Source organism: Protopterus annectens, chromosome 2.part1 (genome assembly GCF_019279795.1).
Source record: "Protopterus annectens isolate FY-2018-M chromosome 2.part1, PAN1.0, whole genome shotgun sequence".
NCBI lineage: Eukaryota > Metazoa > Chordata > Ceratodontiformes > Protopteridae > Protopterus > Protopterus annectens.
In genome coordinates, this window is record NC_056729.1 from 1,446,215,959 (window position 1) to 1,446,236,729 (window position 20,771).

The following is a 20,771-nucleotide window of genomic DNA, read 5'->3' on the forward strand; positions in this document are numbered from 1 at the left end:
AAATCATTTAAGAAGTTTAGGTGTCTTTTGGCTAGTGTGTTGTGTGCACAATTACATTTCTGTACTGCCTAGGATGAGAGGTAATTGCAAATACTGTTTTGAAAGAGTAAGTTTCTTTTATTGCTTTGAACATAATAGGAAAATAATTCCAGGTTTGTACTGCAAGGGTGTTTTGAATGTGCTTTTGCCTTATGTTATATAAGTTTGTGTTCCTGGATTATATTCTCACTGCTGCTTTAGGAAGAAAGAATATACTGGTATAACAAGACACTTTGGCCAGGTCCAGGTATGCCATATGTATGGATCTGCCTTCGTCGAAGGCTTTGGTGACTGTCTCAAAGAAGTCCACGAAGTTCAAGAGGCAGGATCTTCCTTTAACGAAGCCAATCTAGGTTGGGTCGAATGTTTGGAGGTGTCCTATATCTTTGTTGATAAGTTCCATGATTATTCTTTCCATAGCTTTGCAGATTAGGCTGGTCAGGCTTATGGGTCTATAGTTCCCAGGGTCAGTGAAGACACCTCCTTTATGTAATGGGATGACGGTTGCTGTTGTCCATTCAGCAGTTACAAATAAGTGCTAAGACTGTGGTTAAAAGAGTACCCAGCGGTGAACCTAGTTTCTGTTTTACTCCATTTAGAACTTGGCCTGGGTTAGTATCAGGTCCAATAGAGGCTGTGTTTTTGGCTTTGGAAAGAATATTTGTGACCTGCTCCTTGGAGATACTAGGTGGAGGGCAGGTTATAGGGATGCTTTGGGGGATATGTGCTGGGGACAGGGGGGAGAAATTTTCACTGAACCTTTCAGCTAGCAGGTTGCATATTTATGCAGGTTCAAAATATGTGGTGCCATTAACAACCAGTTCTGTCAGATCTGGGATTTTCCATTATGGTTTCTGACGTAATGCCTTATGAGGTGTCTCATTTGCTTGTTTACGCAGAGGAGAGAATGCTTCCAATTCGGAGACCATTTCTTCTTGCTCTTGGACAGAAATTTCTTTCTCTTATTGTGTAGTTATAACCTGTTGGGTTCAATCCTCAGCTGTGGTGCCTTCTGTGCGGAGTCTGCATGTCCTTCCTGTGGTCGTGTGGGTTTCCCCCGGGTGCTCCTGTTTCCTCCCATATCCCAAAGACATGCTGTAGGTGGATTGGACACTCTATATTGGCCCTAGGTATGAGTGTGTGCATGTGTGTGCCTTCTGTGGAAGGTTGGGCGCTGGGCTGGCAACTCAACACCGTAAAACTCCACTGCCAATCATGAATGGACAAGTGATCCGCTGTGGCGACCCCTAACCGGGAAAAGCCGAAAGAAGAAGAAGACACTTAGCAAGAACTGGGCCATGGTCCTGCAAACAGAAATGCACATTAATGCACAGATCATTCAGGATCTATGTTTCCATAGCTCTTTTACATAGGGAAGTATTGTTTCACAAAAAAGGGTTATAAACTGCTAAACTGTTCTTAATAAAGAAGTATTGTAATCAAAGCAGTGAAAGAATTTAAGCATAGTGATGCCATTTTATAATTATAGAAGGTGATAAAATTTAATCTGCATTTTGACTAACATTTGTATTTCACATGGCATATGGGACAATATGTAGGTGTGGTGGGTCCAATACTTTTCTGCCATCTAATTTCATATTTGTATATGTTCCAATTTTTGGGGGGAGGGGTGACAAGAGTATGTCAAGGTAACCAGTGTCATGTTTTCTGAGCTGACATAATGAATTAATTAGGCCTTTAAAATTCAACAAGGCTGACAATGTATATTTGTACTTTAAAAAAAAAGTGTTTGGTAAGTTGCCATCACATATCTTGCAAATAATGGAAGTATCTACATGTTTCCATCATGCTTTGTATTTTTTGGGGGGAGGGTTATTACATTCATTTTGTAAGGCTGCCTAGATATAAGCACTGAAATTAACTGGAATTTGATCTTGAAAAACATGCAGTAAGTGGTACACACAGAGGAGGGAATGGGGAAGGGGGACTGTATGAGGTTTCCCCATGTGTACTCAATGTGGTAAAAGTAGAAACCTCTTGGTTGCTCATGTTAGAATGAAATAAGTGATTGAATGACACCACCATGCAGTGATTTGGGAATGTTTCTTCCTTCCCCAGTACCATCTGACTTTGTAGTTGTTCTATATAAGTTAGATGTAGAAGGCTGAAGCAGAAGCAGTTAATTTTACTTTTATAAAAGAAAACTGTATTTTAGTTTAGTTTGATGCAAGTTCAAATATTAATATAAATAAAACACTATTGTTCTTATGTTTATTTTGCGCTTCATGACCATATTTTGTCTGTTCAGTTTGCATTTAAAAGTTGGTATCCCACAATTCCACCAGAACGGATGGGGTTACATAATTATGTATGCAAATGTTATGTTAATCAGCGTACAGATTTGTACCTATTTTTCATGTGCCTTTGTCCATATTTTGTATGATTTCAGGTTGACAGGTATGCCCTTCACCCTTCGCCCATCTGGGCAGACCATTACCACTGACGCCTCAGACATTGCTTGGGATGCTCACCTAGAAGGCAGGTGCATCCAAGGTCTTTGGGATGCCCAGCACCTTCGCTTACACATCAACCTGAAGGAAATGATGGCAGTACAAAAGGCCTTGACATCCTTCAAACCCCATCTCAAGCCAGGGGTTCTCCTCATCAGAACAGACAACACCACAGTAATGTGGTACATCAACAAACAGGGAGGGACCCAATCTTACCCTCTGTGCAGGCTAGCCATGAACCTCTGGCTGACAGCCTCTTCCATGGGATTGCACATGGTAGCCCAGTACCTACCAGGGATCAACAACATCCTGGCAGACCACTTAAGCAGAAACTTACTGGACCCCCACAAATGGCAGCTCTACAGAAAAATCTTTTATCTTTTTACAAATCACCCAGGAGTGGGAGACTCCAGAGGTGGATCTCTTTGCTTTGCATCTCAACCATCAGCTAAAAAAATTCTGTACCAGGGAGTATCACCACCTAGCGTGGAAGGTGGATGCCTTGACCTTCCCCTGGAACACCTTCTTTGTGTACGCATTCCCTCCTCTGCCTCTTATTCCAAAGGTACTGATCAAAATAAGGGAGGAGAGACAAAGGTCATTCTCATTGCTCCAGATTGGCCCAGACAACATTGGTACCCCTTACTGTGCAGCCTGACATTACAGCCTCCCAGACAGCTTCCCCTGATCTCAGACCTCTTGACTCAGGTGTGGGGGGGGGGGGTGCTGCACCCAGACTTGCAGACTCTCAAACTATCAGCATGGCTAATACTCTAAAGGCAAACAAGGGGCCCTAGTTAAGCAAACAGGTCCTGGACATTATCACAAAGGCCAGAAGGCCCAGCACCAGAAAGTCTTACACAGGAAAATGGAAAAGATTTTGCTCCTGGAGCCAGTCCAGAGGGGGCAGTACCTCACAACCTTCCATCCCTCTTATCGTGGACTACATAGCGGAACTACTTAATAGTGGCCTCTCCTTCTCTTCTATTAAAATCCACACCTCAGCCATTTCAGCTCATTTTGAGACAAATCAGCCCCTGTTCTCCCATCCTTTGATTAAACAATTCCTCAGAGGGGCTTCTAATATCAGACCTCCCAGAAGGCCACCCATGCCAGCCTGGGACCTGAATTATGTTTTGGAAAAACTAACCTTACCACCCTTCGAACCTGCTGCTTCAGCAGAACTAAGGTACCTCTCCTGGAAGACTGTTTTTCTCCTAGCTATCACCTCAGCCAGAAGGATTTCAGAACTTCAGGCACTGGTGGCCATTGAGCCCTTCATCGTTTTCCATGCAGACAGGGTCTCCCTGAGGGATAATCCCTCCTTTATGCCCATGGTGGTATCTAATGTGACTCTCAACCAGGCCATACATTTACCCACCTTCTTTCCTAACCCTCAAAAAAGCGGGAAAGAATTTTGCACTCGCTAGACGTGCACAGACAGCTCAGATACTGTCTGGACTGCACTAAACCCTTCAGAAAAACTGAGCAACTACTTGTCAGCTTTGCCACAAGGGCAGAGGGGAAGCCCATTTCCAAGCAAACCATTTCCAAACTGCTATCACACTGTATCCATTTCTGCTACAGATTACATGGGAACCCCCCATAAGTATATTCAAACCCATTCCACTAGGGCAGCCTCCACTTCCACAGCATTCCTCAGAGGAGTTCCCACCAGAGACATCCTGGAAACTGCCACCTGGACTTCTGTCCATACCTTTACCAAGCATTACGACCTACCTCTATTTTCTAAGGCTAGGGCAGGGTTTGCTTCTGCAGTTCTGCAGGGCATGCTGACCCAGGCTTAGGTCTGTTACTAATACTTCTACCCCTCTCCTCAGCTTTGGGAATCCTCCCACAGGTGATGACTGCAACAGTGAAACATGAGGAACATAGTACAGTTGTGTACACTTACCATAAATGTAGATGTTTGAGTGTATTTACTGTTGCAGTCCTGGTTTCCCTCCCTCTTCCCCCCTTATATCTTCATTTTTAGGGAGACATAAGCTTCTCAAGGTGGCTTTTAGCCACCAGGACCACTTTACTATATTACTTGGGCTTCTGACTGGTTAAGGCAAGAAATACTGATGTAATGGCATTGGCTTCCTTGCTTTGTAGCACTGACAACCTGACGTCAGTCACAAGCGACAGCAGCCGATGCAGAAAAACATTGACTCTGGATGGATAACCACAGGTTGATGACTGCAACAGAGTGACTACACTCAGACATCTACATTTATGGTAAGTGTACACAACTGTACTGTCCTTCACTTCCAGTAATAGTTAGATGGTTCAGGCTGTCTTCCACAGTTTGTGACATTATTTTGGCTTCTCAAAATTGTACCAAAAAAAAGTTAGAAGCTAGTGGAAAAGGTTCTCTTTTTGGCCACCAGATAAGGAGATTGATCCCATTTCTGTTCCAGTTTCAAGTATTCTTCAATTTTTGAAAACTCTTTTCAATAATGGTGATAGTTTGTCTACAGTTAAACTTCATTCGGCAGGAATTTCAAATTTTCACGTAGAAAATCGTTCTTGTTCTTTAGCTTCTTCTAGATTATGTAAAGCTTTTATGAAAGGCATTTTTCTACTAAGGCCTCTAATAAAGGATTCCACACCTCATAGGGATCTTAAGGTAGTTCTTGAATGTTTGAGACAAAAACCCTTTGAACCTTCAGACAAATCTGGCCTGAAATTTCTGTCATGGAAAACAGCTTTCTTGATAACTATTACTTTGGCTAAAAGAATTTCTGAATTCCAGGCTCTTTTCGCTTTTTGACGTGCACAGGTATTTGTTTTTACCTCCTCAGGGCAAAATAATTTAGAAAATCAGACCAGCTTTTTGTATCTTTCTCTTCAAATCGCCTAGGCCAGTCCATTTCTAATGTTACCCTAGCTAACTGGATTACAGCTGTATCTCATGTGTTTAGTCTCACAAGGGTATGACATTACCAAAACTTCCACCTGCTTACTCAGCTAGATCTATGGTTACATCATCTGCCTTTTGGTCAAGAACATCTGTTGATGATGTGCAGCAACTACATGGCCCAAGACTCATGTCTTTGTTTCACATTACAAATTGGCATCATATCTAGAAATACAGTCTCCTTTGGCTCGGCAGTACTCTGGAACATCCTTCCATGACGGCCACCCAAGGTCAACGTAGCTGGGGACTCTGTCCCATTAGTGAGGAAGAATGAAAAGGACAACGTCAGATTTGCAAGTTACGTACTCACCATAACTAGGCATCTGTGTTATCCATTTTCATTCTTCCTCAATTCCCCTGCCATCCATCCCCAATCCTTTTCTGTTCCAGAAGGACCTATTGGCTGTGTTTGGAACCTACAGTTCCAGGTCTGAGCCCTATCTTTTCTATCTTATATTTCTGTTTATCATCTGTTATTGGGAGATAGAGCAGCGAGCTCAATCTGAGGTGATGGGGATGGAGTGGGGCACTTTGGGTTGAGGGAGGAGCTCGAGAGTTGGATCCAAAGTCTGAAGTATGTGGCCAAGCCGGATCTCAGCATCGGATCCAGACCCATTAGTGAGAAAGAATGAAAATGGGCAACAAAGATGCCTAGTTATGGTGAGGACATAACTTATAATTTTTTTTTTAAATCTGCAAGAATGCATATATAGTTTTGTGAGTTTGAGTTTTGGACTACAAGAGAATTGTTATTCTTTTGTGCGTGAAGTTTTCACTAAATATTTGTACATGTGAACTACAGATTTATATATACCATATATTGAGACATATAAACCATCATTTTATTTTTTATAAGTATGTTTTCACCAGTATGCAAAAAATTCAACTCCACCAAAACAGTCTACTAATGATTTTTACTGTATTGCATTTAAACATTACATGTTAGTAATATTATTTTATGCATATTCTGTTCTGTACTGAAATTTCTACTATTGACATATAGTACTGAACTTTTCATCATTCATATAAAATTTCTAATGCCAAACATTGTTTTCTGCTGTTATGTATTTTGATTCTGAAATGTGGTTGAGGTTGAGGCCAAAAATGGTCCTCTAAATAAGCTCACTTTCCTGGTTATCACACAGAAAATAAAATAGATCAGATAGTACATTGCTTTGAACATGTGTGACCCTTTTGGATTTAAGATGTGAGCACTAGTGGTCACAAGCACTTTTAAGTATGCCTTCTTAAAGGTTTATATTGCTAAGCATCATACTGTTCCTTTGATTTCTTACCTAGTACATTTTCTGTGTTCTTGGGTAAGTAAATCAGAAAAATAAACCAGATATTTGTCTCTTTTAAGCCTTAAAAGGCAGACAAGACACTTTACAACTGCAGTAATATACATTGAAGGTTAAAGTCATAGCATACTAAAGGAAAATGGAAGTCTTTAAAAAACATATTTGCAGAGGACATTTCTGAGGCACCTCTTTGGTTGTCAGTCCATCCTATATTCAAATTTTGCAACAGGACAGGTTTGCACTGTAAGTTTTCAAGACATGATATGAATACGTCTTCCATATGGGGAGGCACATTACTACTATGGTATTGTTCTCATGGGAAGGTATCTTTTATTGCTCTAGTGATCCCTGTGATGAATGTAATACAGTTGTTTGAGTAGCTGACTGGTCATTCCTGATGTCTTTATTAAGTTTAGGTATGACATTCAAACCATTGACTCTGCAAGCTCAGCATAGGAAACTCCTATAACTAAACCAGGGAGCAGCTATAGATATTTGTCATATTTTTGCTAGGAGCATCTCCCTGAACAAAGTTTATGAGCAGGTGGGGATCTTGGAGTGCAAGCGTCAGTGCAGATTTTCAAGGACATCATGGATCAAGGACCAAGGGTGGAAATACACCTAGTCAAGGCACACTAGGCCAAAAGGGAACTGAAAAATGGTGCTGACAGGCTTCTCCTTTTAAGCTGTACATTGGGATTGACATCTGGTTTAGAAGATTAAATCAGTTTTCTGAGGATGTCTACAGAAACTCTGGAAGTTAGACATGAAAAGTGTGTATTTTTCTTTGGCCCTTTCCCTTGGATAAGGGTTTGTAGTGTATCAGTGATCCCTGCACTTGAACATTGACTGTCATGCTAAATTGTACAGCTATGCTTTTTGGTCACTTTCTTATTTTGTATTATTGAGGAATTATGTCCGTGTTTTTTATCAGTTTACAGTGACAGGTTTCTGTTTTGAGTATTCTCCTTTAAGGAAAAATGTGCATTACTATGATTGTATTCAGTTGTGCATCTTCCTACAGTTGTATTTCAAAATGTCATGTTTCCTGTATATTTCTAACCAAGTGTTTATATAGTCTTCTTTTTGTATTACACTAAAGTTGATTTTGAGACCAGATGTTTATGAAAACTATATTAGAAGTTTAACTTAAATGTTACATTTACGTAGTTTTAGCTTTAACTTGAAATTATTATGTACAGCATTCCATAAAGTGTGGTCATGGGAAGTGGGGGTGCTAATGCCAAGAAACAAAAAAATATACACTTTGTTGCTGCATGCATTTTGTTTTTCAGCCAGTCATGTTAAAGAAGACCTTGCAGTGTCTGGAAGGAATTCATCTCAGCCAGTCTGGTGCTGTGCTAATGCTGTATATAGATAAACTTCTTCGTACCCCTTTCCGTGTGCTGGCTCGCATGGTAGACACACTTGCCTGTCGACGGGTAGAGATGCTTTTGGCTGAGTCTTTACAGGTATCAGTAGAGTTCATTTTATTTTTGTATTGTATATTGAAGAATATGTTTGTCTTAAAACATTTTTCCCAGAAGAATCGAGTGCCTACTAAAGTATATGTAGAATATGGCTGTAGTAGATCACACTGACAGAGAACTAAAGGTGAACATGTATATTATGTGGATTATACTTTAATTAATTACTTTAATCATTGCCTAATTTTTTTAATAGGGATTTGTTTATATTCCCCCATTCCATTCATCACTGATGGCTGCACAGGTGTCAGTGAACCGATTCTTTCTAATCATTGTTCATTTTTAAGGCAGGGGTCTCCAGCTGAGTCATGCTTGACCAGGCATTTGGAAATTTCCTCTGCAGGGAGTAAGTGACGTCGAAGTCTTTGTCCCCTAAGATGGCATGTTCACCTAACAATGGATTCTGACAGTCCAAAGTAAGTGGCTGAATCCTGTTGTAACCTTAAGATGGATCCACCCTCTCCAGGGAAAGAATGACCGTACTCTGTACAACTTGTAAGACAGACAGATGTCACTACTAAGAGGAAAAATTAATAGAGCAAGCATAGTAATGCACATAGTATGTCATACCAAAAAAAAAAAACTAGGCATGTAGCCTTCCCCTTGGCTCCCAGGGAAATGGAGTGGATTGATTTCTCCCAGGGTTTGTTTAAAGCTATCATGGCTATGAAACTTCCTTCCTTTGGATCCCCATGGTAACAGGCTACACCTGAAAAACCTTCTGTTGCATCATCTTTTTTTCTGAGGAAGAACAGGTTTATGATACAGAGCACTTTTCAGACTTCTGCTGTCAGTTACATTCACCAAGACAAATCTGTTTGGATGAAGAGGATTCCTTTTCTCCAGATTTCACTGTTGAGGAAGCTTCCTTTGGATACGCTATCCAAAATATGATGATGCATTCTAAATGGTAGTCTACACAGATTTCTGATAAACAGAAGAGGTAATACAGCCTCTTGGTAATGGACATTCCTGCCCCTTCCCCAGTCCATCTGGTATTTGAGGCTTTCCAGCCCATCTCTTCAGCACCTGACTCACAACCACCAGCTCCAAAAAGACCAAACAGGATTTATAAGGTAGAACAACTCTGGCCCCAACAAAATATTCACCGACTGTGAAATGAAAGGGAACAAGCAGAAAATAGAATCTCTTTATTTCTCTCTCTCTCTAGCGCTTCGGTGTTTCCACCTTCAAGGAATATCAAACATTCAAATTACAAAATACATGTTCTTATATAGAACTTCTAATTGATAATACACACCCCTTAATTAAAAAATTATGTAATTATATAAAAAAATCCTATCTTAAAGTAAACACTTCCAGTTTAGCTCATTATTAAGCCCTATGGGTGTCATAGTTTTATACTTTAAAATAAAAATGCTTTCTTTATATAACAACTTTTGTTTCAACACACTTTCATCATTAAATAAACATTTCACACTTTCTAAAACAGTGCCTTTTAATAAAGACACATCACCATTATGAAATGTATTAAAATGTGAAGCAATTATTTTATTTTATAAGGTGCCTGATGACATGAAATATTTGTACAGAAATACTGTGGCTGATATGCCTGCAGTGTCATTTCTTCAGACAAATCCTCTAAGCTGCTGCCCAGTGCTCATGCTGTACCTACAGACAAAGGTAGTAGGGCAATGGATAGGTTGGGAAATAAAATGTACACCTCTTCTACCCTTGCTTTTAGGGTAATTAACTATCAAACTCAAATGACTAAATGTCTAATTTCTGTGCTTCAGTCCTTGAACAAGGTTATTGTGGACCCCTCAAACTGCAGAATCAAAGCTACAAATGCAGACTTTACTTTCTCAGGCCACTGAAATAGCCAGACACAGTATTAAGTGTAGTTATGATGCTGTGGATGCATCATCTAGGGTAGCAGCTACTGGGTCTGTTACTCACAGATATTTATGGCTACGTAGCCAGCCTGTTCTTGAGGGCTTCCAGTCAAAAGTCTTAGATTCCCCCATAGACAATGATCTTTTGTTAGGTCCTCAGGCATGCCAGTCTGTTTAAAACTCTCCATGACCCAGGTAAGACTATGAAAGACTGCAAGCAGATTCTACTTTCCTTACCATAGGAACTTCCCATCTTAATCAACATCCTTCCTCAGAAGGGACCCTAGGGCAACTTCAAAACCCACACAGAGTTCTAGGAAAAGTTACAAACTTCTTAGGGAACCTCCGTCTGGAAGGCCTCCCTTTAGAAATAAAAATCTGCAACTACCTTTACAGCACTGCCCCTCACTTACCCTCCTTTTCAAAAGACTATCACTCAAGCTGGCTCTGTAGGAAACAGTTACCACTGACAAATGGATTTTGTCCATCACCAATGATGGTTATGCCATGTCCTGGGAAAATATTCCACCCCTGAAAGGCATGTCACATCCCCCTCACAACCAGCTTTTTTAACTCGCTCTCATCATTCAAGACCTCTTGAATCAGGGCACCATTGAGCAAGTCCAAAATGACTTCAAGAGAAGGATGTCTTCTCCAGAATCTTTCTGGTACCAAGAAAAGAAAGTCAGTGGTAGCCCATGCTAAACCTTTCTCTTCTAAACATCTTCTTGAAAGTAGCAGCTTTCAAAATGCTCTCTCTTCCCATGCTCTTACCTTTCATTCTCTCTCAGGATGTTCTAGTTTCCCTAGACCAGAAGGATACCGACTTGCGCATACATATTCATCTTTCTTTCAGGAAATTCCTGTTTTTTTCTCTCAGACTCATTGCTCTTTCAATTTGCTGCTTTGCCTTTTGATCTTTCCACAGCACCAGATGTATTCACAAAGTGTCTGGCTCCTGCGGTGGTATTCTGCCGTATCCATGGAATTCAAAACTTTCCTTACCTGGAAGACTTGTTGCTTCAAACTCTCGCTCTTTTCAGGCATCCGTTCTCCAACATCTACACCTCACTCTCAAATTCCTTACAAATCTGGGATTCATAATCGACTACAAAAAATCCCACATGGTTTCTACACAGGACCTAGTTTTTCTTTGTTGCAAGCTAGACACAAAGAAAATGCATGCCTTCTTCCTTCAGGAGAAATTTCAGAGCCTTTCCAAATTCTTCCTAGATCTCTCTACACTGAGACACACTGCCATGATAGCCTATTCCAAAGACACACCAGTCGCTGGGAGGTAAATCTGTCCCTCCATCATTTCGTGTTTAAGTCTCAGACCATATTTAGGTATGTGGAATGGGTAGCCCTAGTCCTGTTTGATTTATGGGTATGCAGCAAATTCATTAGGTTTTGGTCTTGGATTGCCCTGTAAGCCAGGCATAAGTCTCCCCTAAAATGTGTATGTGATAGACAGTATAGTGACAGGGACTTTAGTTGGTCTGTGTAAGGCACATGCTGGAGACCCTTGATCATCTTTGTTAGAAACCTCTGAGTTCCCTCTAATTGCTGCAGGTGCTTAGTACGGTACATGCCAAACATGGTGTTATACTCAATTGTGGGCCGGGCAAGTGCCGAGTATAGGGGAGTTATAACTTCTTTTGCTCTTGAGGTGATGCCTTTACTAATCAAGTGTGCTACATGGAAATCTTTCCTTTCTACAGCAGACACATGGTGGTCGAAGTCAACTTGTGATCTCAGGTCCCTTACTACTTCATGGATACTTAGGGTTGGTATTGTTGTTGATTTGATAGTGTGAGGGAACATTGTTTGTTCCAAAGGGAATGATGATGCATTTCTTTGCATTTAGTTTGAGACCGTGACTAATACACCAGTCGGTCTGCATGAGACCCTCCTGGAGTATACTGACATAATTTTGGGGATTCAGTGATTGCACCTAGTTTGCAGTCATCTGCAAACGTGATCAGCCACAATTCCTTAGTCTTGACCTGAACTCCTGAGAAGTATATACCAAACAGTAGGGGATCCAGCACTGACCCCTGTGGCTCCCCACTGGTAAGAGGTCTGCTGGTTGATGTGGAGTCACCCACTTTGATAGTGTGGGTCCAGTTTGTGAACCATTTGGCAATCCATCTTATAAGGCATTTATGTTCAGCTTGCTACGTTTATCAGTAATACCTGAATGTTGGATTGTGTTGAATGCCTTTCCAGGTCGAGGTATGCTGTGTGCACAGAATTGCCCTCGTCAGTGGCCTTGGTCACTTTTTCAGTGAAATCCACCAGATTTAACAGACAGGATCTGCCCTTCATAAAGCCAAATTGGGTAGGATCCAGGGACGTTTTCTTTTCCAACCTGGTGAGTGAGACATCCATGTGTCTCACTGTTGAGTCTCCAGTGACAAAATTTGGTTTTGGAGTGTTACGCTTTACTGGCCTGTTGTGTGAGGTGCTGGTGTTATGTGTCATGGGTGCTGTGGGGCTGTGTTAGTTGTAGCATTCTTGTGTTTTGGAGGTCTCTAGTGTTTTGGTAAGTTTTTTGAGAGAACCCTCTGCTTATGTGGATTTACATATTTGATGTATACTATGTGTATGAGTAGTGGTACCATGAGCATATGCAGTGGTGGGCGAGTTGACAACCTTCTCTATGTTACTGTTTTGAGTGAGAGAAAGCATGGCGTCTAGATCCTTGGTGTAAATACATCTCTAGCACTCTTTACTACAGTGTGTTTTTAGTAGAGGATTGTCTGTGTACATGAGGCAGTTGCAAGTGACCCAAGTCAACACGGTTGGAAGGAGAAACAAGGGTAGTCCAACTGTCCATAATGCTAGGTTGAAGACTGTTGTCACTAGGGGTGGCTATTCAGAATCAATCACGGACAAGCTTAGTGGATGGATATTTCTGCCTGGGTTTTAGGGAAAGTGTGTTGAATTTAACTGTCTGGCTTTGGCACACACTGCGCGGCAGTGCTGAGCGAAGTGCAAACAAGCAAAAACCTGCTCAAATGCAGGGCCTAAGTACCAGAAGCTAAAAACTTGAAAAACAATTTAAAAAGATTCAAAGGGGCCAATGAGAAAAATCCAGTGGTATCTGAAATCTGTGTAGTTCCAGCACTCTGATCCATCTCCTCAAAAAAGAGCTCCTTTGGTGAAAGGAACAAATCAGTCTCAACCCAGGTCTTCCTTTTATATGGACAGGATACACCTGGTACAGAGCAGATGGCATCCACCATTCCTAAAGGAACACATTAATTTGAAGGAAATAAGGGCTCTTCTGTAAGTACTACAGACATTCTCTCATGTGTAGAAACCCAGTCCATGCCTAGTGTACACAGACAAAAAACACCTCAGTCATGTAGGTCATAAAAATGGAGGCACCATATCTTGCCAGTTGTGCAGGTTAGCAGAGGAGTCATGGAACATAGCCACCCAGATGTACATCACCCTCACAGCTGCACATATTCCTTCACAGGACAGTGTGCTGGCAGACTCCCTAAACCCACTCCTTGGAGGATCCCCACAAATGGACCCTGAACAGACAGGTCTTCCAGACAGTTACTCATCAGTGGGGCACATCACAGATAGACCTCTTTGCATCACCAACCAGCCACCAGGGAACTTTGTCTCTCAGCCTGGAGGACAGATTCCATCTTCTTTCACTGGACACATAAGTTTGTTTATGCCTTCTCACCACTATCTCTACTTCCAAAACTTCTTCTAAAGGCACAAAAGGAAGCACCACTGCTCCTTTTACTGGCCCAATTTTGCTCAAGACAACATAAGTTTCCCCTGCTATTTCACCTGACAAATGGAAACTACAGGAAAATACCTCTACAACCAGACTTTATTGCTGTGTAGAAAATGATTGCTTCACCACCCAAAGCTTTCCTCACTCAACCTGACTCTGTGGATGTTAGGCTTCTAATCCCTCAAAGACATCTATTCTCTGAAGTTGTTCAAGTACTACAGAAAGCCAGGAGACCCATTAAAAAATGTTTACACAACTAAATTGGTGCCACAAATATGGTTAGAATCCACTCTTATCACAGGTCCCTACTACTTAATTCAGGCTTGGCATAATCTTCTGTCAAAGCTCACCTGTCACCCATCAGTACCTGCTTGCCTATCAGCCTCCCATTTATGGCCAGAGCAGAGGTCAAGCTTTTCCTGAGGGGCATGCTGCATCTTAACCCACCAAGGAAACCTCTCTTTCCTCCTTGGGATTTCAGTTTTATGCTGGAAAAGCTTACCTTACCTCCCTTTAAACCAGCATATTCTGCCACTTTAAAGTTTTGCTCATGGAAATATCTTCTCCTCTTGGCTGTCACCTCTGCTCAGAGTTTGAGTTACCAGCTCTTGTGGGGATTCCATGTTTTCTTATTTTCCACAAGGACAAGGTTACTATCAGGGCTAATCCATCCTTCATGCCTAAGATAGTGAACAAGCTGTCCCTCAATTCATCTACCTACCTTACTTCCCAACACACAAAAACAGGGAAGAAAGAAACCTACATTCTCTATAAATTCACAGACAACTGAGTTTTTTTATGTGGACAAAACTAAATCCCTCTGAAAGAATGACCTGCTGTTTGTATCCTTTATGAGACCTAAACTGGGCCAACTGGTCTGCAAATAAACTGTTGCTACTTGGATCTCAAAGGCCATCTCCTTCTCTTCTTATTACTGTGGTAAGTCCTTGCCTTTCTGCCGAAAAGTGTATTCCACTAGGGCAGTGGTTTCCTTGGCGGGGTGGGGGGGTCTTCCACAAAGGACTGGACACTAAGTCTATCTTGGAAGCTGCTACTTGGTCCTCTGTGCATACCCGCACCAAACATTACAAAATTGGTCCTCTCTCCAGTTGCAAGGCTGCTTTTGCCAGTTCTGTTCTGTCTGGACTGCTAGACAGCTCATCCATTCTGTAACCAGCCACCCTTCTTTCTACCTGCTTCAGCTCTAGGAATCGCCCATATGTCAGGAATACGCAACAGTGGTTTCAGTCAGGACATAGATTTTTTTGCCTCCGTAGACAACTTCCCCAGTTGTGTTCCATGTCCTTTGGCTGGAAAAGTGGATGCCATGTCTTTTTCTTGGAAGGGGGTGTTTCTGTATGTCTGCCCTCTCTTCCTTTACTGACAAAAGGCTTGCATAATATCATGTGACAGACCCAAAATCTTGCTGTTGACTCCCTTTTGGCCTAGACAGCACTGATTTCCCCTTCTGTTTCATCTGGCTAGGGGCACTCATCATAAGTTAGTCCAGAGGATGGATCTTTTCACACAAGACAGAGGATCTCTCATTCATTCTCACTTACTCATCCTTCAAATGACACGGGCAGGTTGTCTCTTTGTGCCAGTCCTCCTTTTTTGCTTAAGGCAGTTAATTATTTGTCCTTGAATCAAGTCCATTTATCATCCTTTTTCCCTTCTCCATAGAATCCTAGTGAGAGGGTTCTTCACACCTTGGATTTACATAGGTAGCTCAGGTATTACCTAGATGAGACAAAACATATCAGGTAATCTGAGTTGTTTTTTGTTTCCTTTCATGTCAGAAAATTGGGTTTGGCAGTATCTAAGCAAACTGTCTTCTCCTGGCTTTCTAAGGCCATTTCTTTTTGTTCCTTTCATGACAAGCAGCCTTTTTTCTTCTGTTTGTGCTCATTCTACCAAGGCAGTGGCCACTTCTGATGTTTTTTTCAAGGGTTTCGATACTAGATCCATCTTGGAAGCTGTTACTTGGTCTTTTGTTTGCATTTTCACCAAACATTACATGTTGGATGGTATTTCTAGGGTCAGGGCGAGTTTTGCCAGAGCCATCCTTCATGCATTTTTAGGGCTGTTCTGTCGCTTCCTCCTCCCATACTTTACAGAAGCTTTTGTTCTCCCCTAAGAGTAAAGAGTATTGCAACATTGATAGGGAAGGACATAGTACAGTTGTGTAAGATCTTATCTTAACAGAAGATGATTTGAGTTGATTTCAAATGAGCATTTTTGTGTGCACCCTGCAGGTAAAGGTGGTGCCATTGTGCTTATGGATACTACTAAATACCTTGAAAGTATGTATTTAATGCTAAATGATGCTGATACTTATACTGAATGCCATAAAAGTGACATTGCTAAGGTTATTCAGAATGTACATAACAGCATTCATGAACTGTTAATGGAAGGTATACTAAGCAGAGATTTGTACGATTACTTACTTTATGGTTGAATTTCCTACTATTCCAATACTATATGGCCTTCCTAAGATTCATAAGTGTCTGAGTAACCCACCCATGCGACCCATTATCTTGGGCCATGGGTGGGTGACTGAACCTTTGCCAATCTATGTTGAAAAGCAGTTACACTCTATTATTGATAAGACAAATACTGTACTTAGAGACACTAAGCACTTTTTGGTGCAACTGTTTGATTGGTCTTGCATAAATAGTATGAATGATGATATATTGGTTACCATGGATATAGTATCCCTTTTTACCATAATTCCTAATGAAGTAGGAATAGACTTTGTTAGGCTGTTATTGTCTAAGAACTCTGATTATTCCGCAGGTCATATACACCTGATATGTTCATTGCTTGACATTATACTTAGTAATAATGTCTTCATGTTTCATGACAGCTATTACCATCAGAAGGTCGGGGTGGCCATGAGCACCATGTGTGCAAACAGCTATGCCAATATGGTGCTGGCATATTGGGAGTCTCTCTATGTTCTAGACAGAAATAACTTTTTTCCAGTACATCTCACATTATGTACGTTTTGTGGATGATGTGTTCTTTGTATGGACTGGCTCAGTGGAGTCCCTGAATGAGTTTGTGGACTATTTATATCAGACCACTGATTTTTTTTTTAAAGTTCACATTTAAGCATTCCCAAACCTCAATAGATTTTCTTGATATTTGTGTCTTGAATACCCCTGATGGTTTTGATGCTCAGCTCTATAGTAAACCATGCAAAAAAGTTAACACACTGCACTGCCAAAGTATGCATCCAAAATAATGTGCTGAAAGGGCAATTTTATACACATCCAAGACTGAATAAAAAAATGATGAGAATATACTTTCCTCTTTTGATACCCTGAGTGAGGACTTTCTCTCTAGGTGGTACTCTGAATATGAGATAGGGATGGCACGTCATGAAGTTCTGAAACATAGAAATTATTCGACTAGACCCTGTTTTTTTAAACTGTAGTGTTGACACTCTGGTAAGATAGAACAGTAACAGAAATGATTTTAGAATGTGTGTGACCTATTCAAATGACATTCAACCTATCTGTGACATCATTAGGAAACACTGGCATATTTTGACTACTGATGCCAGATGCAGGGACATCCTTGGTGAAGCTCCACACTTTTGCTATAATAGTTCCATTAAGAAACTGCTGTGCTATAAATCTCTAGTTAGCAACAGACACTGTATTTCAGTTAGGAAAGAGACATATTAGTGTAGATTATGTGACATGCATAAGTGCATTTAAACTGATGATACCTTTTTACATCCTGTTACTGGACTTACTTTTAAATTCAATTTGTATGCCGACTGCACTAGTAGCAACCTGGTCTGTTTGGTTGTTTGTGATCAGTGTGGATGCAACTGTGTTGGTAAAATGAATAGAATGTTGAAGAATCGTATCAAGGAACACTTATATGAAATCAACAGATTTGAAATTAGGAATGCTTTATATAAGCATATTTGTAACACTGGTATTGAACACTCTCTTTAGTTTTGGAATTACTGAATGTAGGAGCCAGAGGAGGCGATATTAAAACAAAAACAGAATGCTTAGAAGTTATAGATGTTAATTTTACTATCTGACAAAGGGAGAGGATTAAATACCTTTAAAATCCTTGATGAGGTCACGTGACTTGACCAGGTGATTTTGAACTTTCCTGATTGTATTTAACCGCTGCTTGTTTGTTTTTAGATCTGATGAAGCACATTTGGTGTGAAAGCACTCATCTGTTATATACTTTTTACTGTTTTTATTTTTTAGATTTAGCAAGTTTTTTAGATTGTTTTTATACAGTGTTGTATTAGCTGGTTCTTTTGTTTTACTTTCTGCTTTTGAATTTGTTATTGAACCAGCTTTTACCTGCTTAGTTTGATTCCGTTTCCTAGACTGCTGAAAAAACTACGACAACAGCTTGTAAGTTGACCAGAGACCTTGCTGACACCCCTTTGCAGCTCCTGGGACCGGCGACTGTCGCTATGCAGGCATCAGCCTCTGATGTCCGAGAAGTGGTTCTGCTGGGAGACCTTTCCTACTGAAGTTGGAATCGGGCGACCGCATCCTTCAGCCATGCCTGTGAAATAATATATCAAATCGAAAAGTGTTCCCACCCTGGCCTTCTACCCCCCATGACTCAGAAAGAAGTCCAGGATCTGGGAAAGACAGCACCGAAATTCATAGCTTTCACTGAATCCAGAGAACCCTCGCAACCCTCTTCTGAGGCTTCTCCAATACCAACTAAAAGAACAAGGAGAGGTGGCCTTCTAAGATTAGGAATATTTCCTCATCCCCTGAAGATGAGGAGAAGCTCTCTTATTCAGGTCATTTACAACTTCAAACCTACCCTGATACAGACTCCAATGATTCTGTCTCTCTTCATCCTCTACACCCAAAAACCTTTCCTTCAGTGACACACAACTCAAAATGAAAGAAGCTTATAGCTGGAAAAGTAAGCAGTTCTGCCAAGCACAGGCACATTACCGGGAGCTATTAAGCTCTCCTTCTCCTGTACTGTTGGCTACTCCCCCAGTACACATGGTACTAGATGTTGTTTTTGAGGATATAGCCCTACACTCTGATTCCTTACCACCTGCACTTAGGGAACCAGACAGAGTTTACAGTGTGCTTGACTGGCACTAGCATCTCTACAGAAATTCCAAAACTGATCCATTTGTGGTCTCCACTGAATCTACTGAAGGGGTTCCCAAAGGTTCTTCCAGGCATCCCTTACCTAATGACAGGGAGAGCAGACTACTAGACAGGTTTTGCAAGAAAACTTGTACCTCTGGAACCCTAGCCATGAAAGCTTTAAATTGTCAATTCCATATGCTAAAATGCTTGGAATCACATCAAGAAAAAGTTATAGCTAAACTTGATTCCATGTCAGGTAGAGCCTTGTATAAGAAGATGTAGGACATCGCTAGAGAAGCCCTACAGGTAGCTAGATGCTCCTTGAAATGTGGCAGTGCACCTTAGATGCTGCTGGCAGAACAGTCACCACAGATTCAGTAATCCGCAGACATGGATGGCTCAGAACTCAGCCACTGTCACACCAAGTGAAAGAATAGTTATTGGATGCCCCACTAGACAGAGTTCTTGTTTTGACCTCCAGCTGCGCAAGTCATTGAGAAACTAGACAACAAAAGGCAAACAAGTTAAAACTGTCAAAGAATTCTACTTGTCCATAATTCTGGTGTACAGTAGAAACTACCCCTTTAAACCTTGGAACTTTCCACCTAGACGAGACAAAGGGAGGCCTACCTGTGGAAAAAGACCAAGGCAATCCAGAAGATGGCAAACCGAGCAGCCACAGAGATTGGGTGCTGCCAAAGAGCAAGGCCAACACAAAGAACAGCTGTGACTATATGCTGTCCCCCCCTTTCTCCACCCCTCCCTCCCGGACCCCGGGCAGGAAGGCTTTCTCTCTACTTAAGCCAGTGGAAAGCTGGAGAAATCCCTTTTTTCCTTCTCACTTATGGACTTTTCTAGGATGCCTTTTGGACACAGGTCCCACAATCACTCCAACAGCTGCTGCTGAGATCCCAAAATAAGTGAAAAGATAAAAAAAACCTAGGATCCAGAGACGACAGAAAAAACTACTGTGTCAAGGGATACTATATCTAGTTCAGGGAAATCCCACCTGTTTTGGGCATACCAAGACCTCCAAAGGAACAAGAAAACCTCTTACCCTCAATTATCAAAGATTTACTGCAACAAGGGCCCATACAGGCAGTTCTCCCAGGTCAAGAGGGAAAAGGCTTTTATTCAAGGGTGGTCTTGGTTCTGTGAAAAGAGGAAACCTGGAGACCTATCCTGGATCTCTTAAAGTTGAATAAATCCCTCTGTGCCAAAATTCAAGATGATGTTACTTTGCAAAAGTTACTACCCATGATTTTTCAGGATGCCTCCATGGTCACTGCTGACCTAAAGGATGCTTACCTTCATGTTGCTATAGCAGTTAGTCACATAAAAATAACATATGATTCAGGACCGCAGGCTCCCACTTTCAGTTTTGGGCTCTACCATTTCATCTCTCTACTGAGCCAAGATTTTATAAAATGCTTGGCACCCATGATAGCACATTGCAGAATGCTGAATGTGCACATCTGTCCCTTCCTAGACTGTCTAATCAAGGGAAGATCCACCTCGGAGATCTTGGATGCCCTCCAGACCTCTGTACACTGCTTCTAAAAGGTGGACCTCATGTTAAACATACAGAAGTCTCAGATGACACCCCAGATAAGGATCCTGTTTCTGGGAGTCCTGATAGACTCTAACCAATAGAAAGCATTTCTCGATCAGGACAAGATGATTTTCCTGAAAGAATTTTTGAACTAGCTACTCACAAAACAACTTACCTCAGGCAGAGAGCTTAAGGTTCTTGGGGTATATGGCTTCATATATCCTGGTGGTCCTTTTAGCAAAACTACACATGAGAAAGCTCCAGCGGTTTC

The 20,771-nt window shown here is 41.3% G+C and overlaps 1 protein-coding gene across 4 annotated transcripts in view; it reads left to right on the top strand.

Moving 5' to 3' along the window:
- HTT (huntingtin) overlaps positions 1–20,771 on the top strand; it is a 4,811,037-nt gene that overhangs the window by 3,312,589 nt on the left and 1,477,677 nt on the right. For all 4 annotated transcript variants that reach the window (XM_044062924.1, XM_044062926.1, XM_044062925.1 and 1 more), the window contains one exon: positions 8,030–8,206. In XM_044062924.1, the coding sequence (XP_043918859.1) occupies positions 8,030–8,206 (177 nt within the window). The remainder of the gene's footprint in view (positions 1–8,029; positions 8,207–20,771) is intronic.